The sequence below is a fragment of the Nannospalax galili genome, unplaced genomic scaffold (assembly GCF_000622305.1).
Source record: "Nannospalax galili isolate Female #2095 unplaced genomic scaffold, S.galili_v1.0 scaffold274, whole genome shotgun sequence".
Lineage (NCBI taxonomy): Eukaryota > Metazoa > Chordata > Mammalia > Rodentia > Spalacidae > Nannospalax > Nannospalax galili.
Genome location: NW_008335435.1, coordinates 527,230 through 531,318, shown reverse-complemented (window position 1 = coordinate 531,318; position 4,089 = coordinate 527,230). Strand labels below are relative to the sequence as shown.

Sequence of the window (4,089 nt, the reverse complement as noted above, 5' to 3'; positions counted from 1 at the left end):
GAGACAGGGTCTCCCTGTAGCCCCAGCTGTCCTAGAACTCACTATGTAGACCAGGCTGGACTCGAACTCACAAAGATCTGCCTGCCTCTGCCTCCCAACTGCTGGGACTAAAGGCATGCGCCGAGACTTTACATTCTTAACTATCATATTTTGCTATCTCTTATGTAAAAGGGGCCAAAGGGTTTCCATACTCCCAGGAAAAGTTGGCCAAGAGATAAAAGAAATATATGCCAAGCACAGTGGTATGTCCCTGTAATCACAGCATTTGGGAGGCTGAGGCAGGAAGATCAGAAGTTCAAGGCCAGTGTGGTGGTTTACATTAAATTCAAGGCCTGGATAGTAAGATCTTGTCTCAAATTTTAAAGAAAGAATATAAATGTAAATAGTTACTAAAAATTAGCATTAATTCTTGGTCAATTTTATAACTTTTTTAAAGTGTCATTTTTAAAATTTGCACTCTTGGGGCTGGAGAGATGGTTCAGTGGTTAAGAACACTGACTGTTCTTGCAGAAGACCCAGGTTCGAATCCCAGCACCCACATGGCAGCTAAAAACTATAACTCCAGTTCCAGGGGATCCAACAGCCTCTTCTGTCCTCCACAGGCATTGCATGACACAGGTCCACTTACCTACAGGTAGGCATAACAATCATACACATAAAATAAAAATAATAAATAAAATAGTTTTAAAATAAAATAAAATTAGCATGCTTTCATTTAAAATTTTTCTCTTTTAAATTAACATGGATAAATTACATATGAGGTACACTGTGCTACTGACACATCAAGTCTCACAAATTTCATGTTTCTAGTCTAATTCCACAAACTGAACTCTTTCAATTTTCCTAGCTTCATCTTTTTAGATAGCTGTTTTTACTTATTTATTTTTCTGTGTATGAGTGTTTTGTCTGCATGAATGAAAGTACACATGTACGTGCAATGCTCAGGGAGGCCAGAAGAGGGCATCAGACCCCTCCTTAGAACTGGAGTTATGGATGGTTGTTAATCACCATGTGGATGCTGGGGATCAAACCCAGGTCCTCTGCAAGAGCACCATTGCAACATCAAATTGTACAAATTGTAAACGTTAGTTTCTACATGGTATTTCATTGGTTTATTAAGTATCATTTTAGAAAAATGTTTTTTGTGTGGTATTCCCCAAGGCTTTGCACATCCTAAAACACTACACTGCATCCCCGGCCCTTCTTTGTGTGGTTAGTAAGTTGTTTTTCTCAATTTTAGACAGAGTCTAAGTCACCCAGGATGACCTCAAGCTGGTTATGTAACCCCGGAGGCCTTGCACTTGTGATTCTTCTGCTTCAGCCTCCAAAGCAGCAGCTAGGATTATAGGGGTAATCTACAACATCTAGTTATTTATATTCCTTTGCCTAGGAAAATCTAAGAAAATAATCAGACACACACACACACACACACACACACACACACACAAAAAAAAAAAATAGTTACATACGTATGTAAAAGTCTCATTCAGTCAATATTCAACTTGTTCTTACTATTTAAGCTTTGTATAAAAACCCCATGTTATGTCGGGCGTGGTGGTGCACGCTTGTAGTCCCAGCACTTGGGAGGCAGAGGCAGGCAGATCTCTGTGAGTTCAAGACCAGCCTGGTCTACATAGTGAGTTCCAGGCCAGCTGGGGCTACAAGGAGACCCTGTTTCAAAAAAAAAAGACCCCCTCCGCAAAAAAAAGAAAAAAAAACATGTTACTTAACAATTCCACTAAGGTTGGATCTGAATATTTTAATCCTTGACTACAGAGTCTTCCTATGCTAAAAATATGTTATCATCGACAGCCTGCTACAATGAGAGACATTAATGTCTTCTACTTCTACACTTTACACTGCTAGGATAAAGGTAAGAGGGTTCCGTATTCAGTTTTCTTAGGTGCTAATCTTATTCCCTAAAGTCATATATTATTTCTTAATAATGGCCTTTTGGTGGTGGGTGAGGAGGAATGAAGCTATGTCTTACTATGTTGATCAATACATTAGTACTTACGGATAAATCCATGTCTCCCAATCTTTTTTGTTCCTGATCAATAACAGATTCTAATACTTTATAGTATAGTATTTCTGCAAAACGAAAATGTTTGTTGGCAGTATCTGTAGAAATTTTAAAAAACACAAAAATTACATACAAAGAAAGTAAGCATTGTGGAAAAGACCCACCCTTCCCTTTTCTGGGGTTTTTTTTTTTTTTTTTTTTTTTTGGTCTTTTTGAGATGGTCTCCCTGCAACTCACTATGTAGACCAAGCTGCCAGGCTGGCCTCAAACTCACAGAGATCCATCTGCCTCTGCCTCCCAAGTGCTGGGATTAAAGGCATGCACCACCATGCCTGGCCTATCTGCAAAATAAAATTTCTATCCACAAAATAAAATTCAAAACACAAATCCATAGTTTCTACAGTTGATGGTGTAATTATTCCTAAGATTTATTCTTTTTTTTTTAAAGGCTGGTACTCACTATGTAGACCAGGCTGGCCTCAAACTCAGAGATCCACCTGTCTATGCCTTCCAAAATCCCTAAGATTTTTAAAATTTATTTTTTCCTTTGAGACAGGGGCTCATTCTGTAACCCAGGCTGGCCTTTACTCTCAGCAATAGACATGCCACAACCTCCCAAGTTCTGGGATTGTAAACAGGAACCACCATACCTAGAGTTTTTAATATCCTTCATGGCAACATTCACATGAAATGAAAGATGCATCTCTCTCCATTAAGATTTACACTCATGAGGCTGAAGGGATGGCTCAGTGGTTAAGAGCACTGGCTGCTCTTGCAGAAGACCTGGGTTCAGTTTCCAGCAGCTATATGGTAGCTAACAACCATCTTTAACAACAGTTCCAGGGAATCCGACACCCTTTTACCTCAACTCTGTGGGCACTGCACAATGCAGGTACACTTACATACATGCAGGTATTACACTCATGCACATAAAACTAAAAATGAAAAAGATTTACAGTTTTTTTCAGAGTTTTCAGATGGGCATGCCCTCTAAAGGTACTGTGGGCCCCTTGTCTTGCTCTGCTTCCTGACACTTGACCTGAGTGTACACCACCACACATTCCCTCCCATGATAATTTATCTCACCAGAAGTCCAAAACAACTGGGCTACTTCATCATAAACTGAAACTTCAACAACCAGGAGCAGAATAAAACTTTGGTTTTAGAAAGTTAATTATCTCATGTATTTTTAGTAAGAGGAACTGATTAATATATACACTAAGAGGAATATAACTGGTTTACTATTCTGATATACTTGGAACTGATTCATGACATCAAGAAATTCCCAGGCCAGCTTTGGTTATGTGCCAACTACATTCATTCATTCATTCATTCATTCATTCATTCATTCATTCATTTGTACTTTATTGTGTACAAATGTTTTGCCTGCATGTATGTAAGTGCACCCATGCATACAATACCCACAAAGGACAAAAGAGGGCATCAGATCCCCAGGAACTGGAGTTACGGAAAGTTGTCAGCCCCCATGTGGGTGTTGAGAATCGAACCCAGGTCCTCTGCAAGAGCAGCCAGTGCTCTTAACCACTGAGCTATCTCTCCAGCCTGGTGTCAACTATAGACTGAGAAAAATTCCAAAATCTGAAACTTTCTGAACATCAGCATGATGTCACAATTTGAAAATTCTACACCTGACTCCATGTGATATGTTACAGTCAAATGCAGGTGCACTAAAAACATGACATAGAATTGTTAGGCCACACACACACACACACACACACACACACACACAAATTTTGTGTAGACTTTAGTCCTACTCCAAAGGTATTTCATTTTGTATATGCAACATTCCAGATGCTGAAAACAGGCTGAAATACTGCTTTTCCTATACATTTCAGATCAGGGACTTGGCTGTACAGCATCTGTCCTTGTTCTTCGAATGTTGAAGAATCATAATACCTGTATTTAATGTCCATCTTGCAAATGAAAACTAAAGAACTTACAAGTAAAAAAGTACCAAAAGTTCAACATAATAATGATGTTGTTCTAAAAATTCAGTTTCTGAGAAGGGCCCAGAAATCACTTCACTGACAGAAAAAAAAAAAAAA

At 38.9% G+C, this 4,089-nt stretch overlaps 1 protein-coding gene across 2 annotated transcripts in view; it reads right to left on the bottom strand.

The window, feature by feature from the left end:
* The window catches only part of Rbl2 (RB transcriptional corepressor like 2), an 80,973-nt gene that overhangs the window by 38,083 nt on the left and 38,801 nt on the right, over nt 1–4,089 (bottom strand). For both annotated transcript variants that reach the window (XM_008830070.3, XM_008830069.3), the window contains exon 11: nt 2,018–2,121. In XM_008830070.3, coding sequence (XP_008828292.1) covers nt 2,018–2,121 — 104 coding nt within the window. The remainder of the gene's footprint in view (nt 1–2,017; nt 2,122–4,089) is intronic.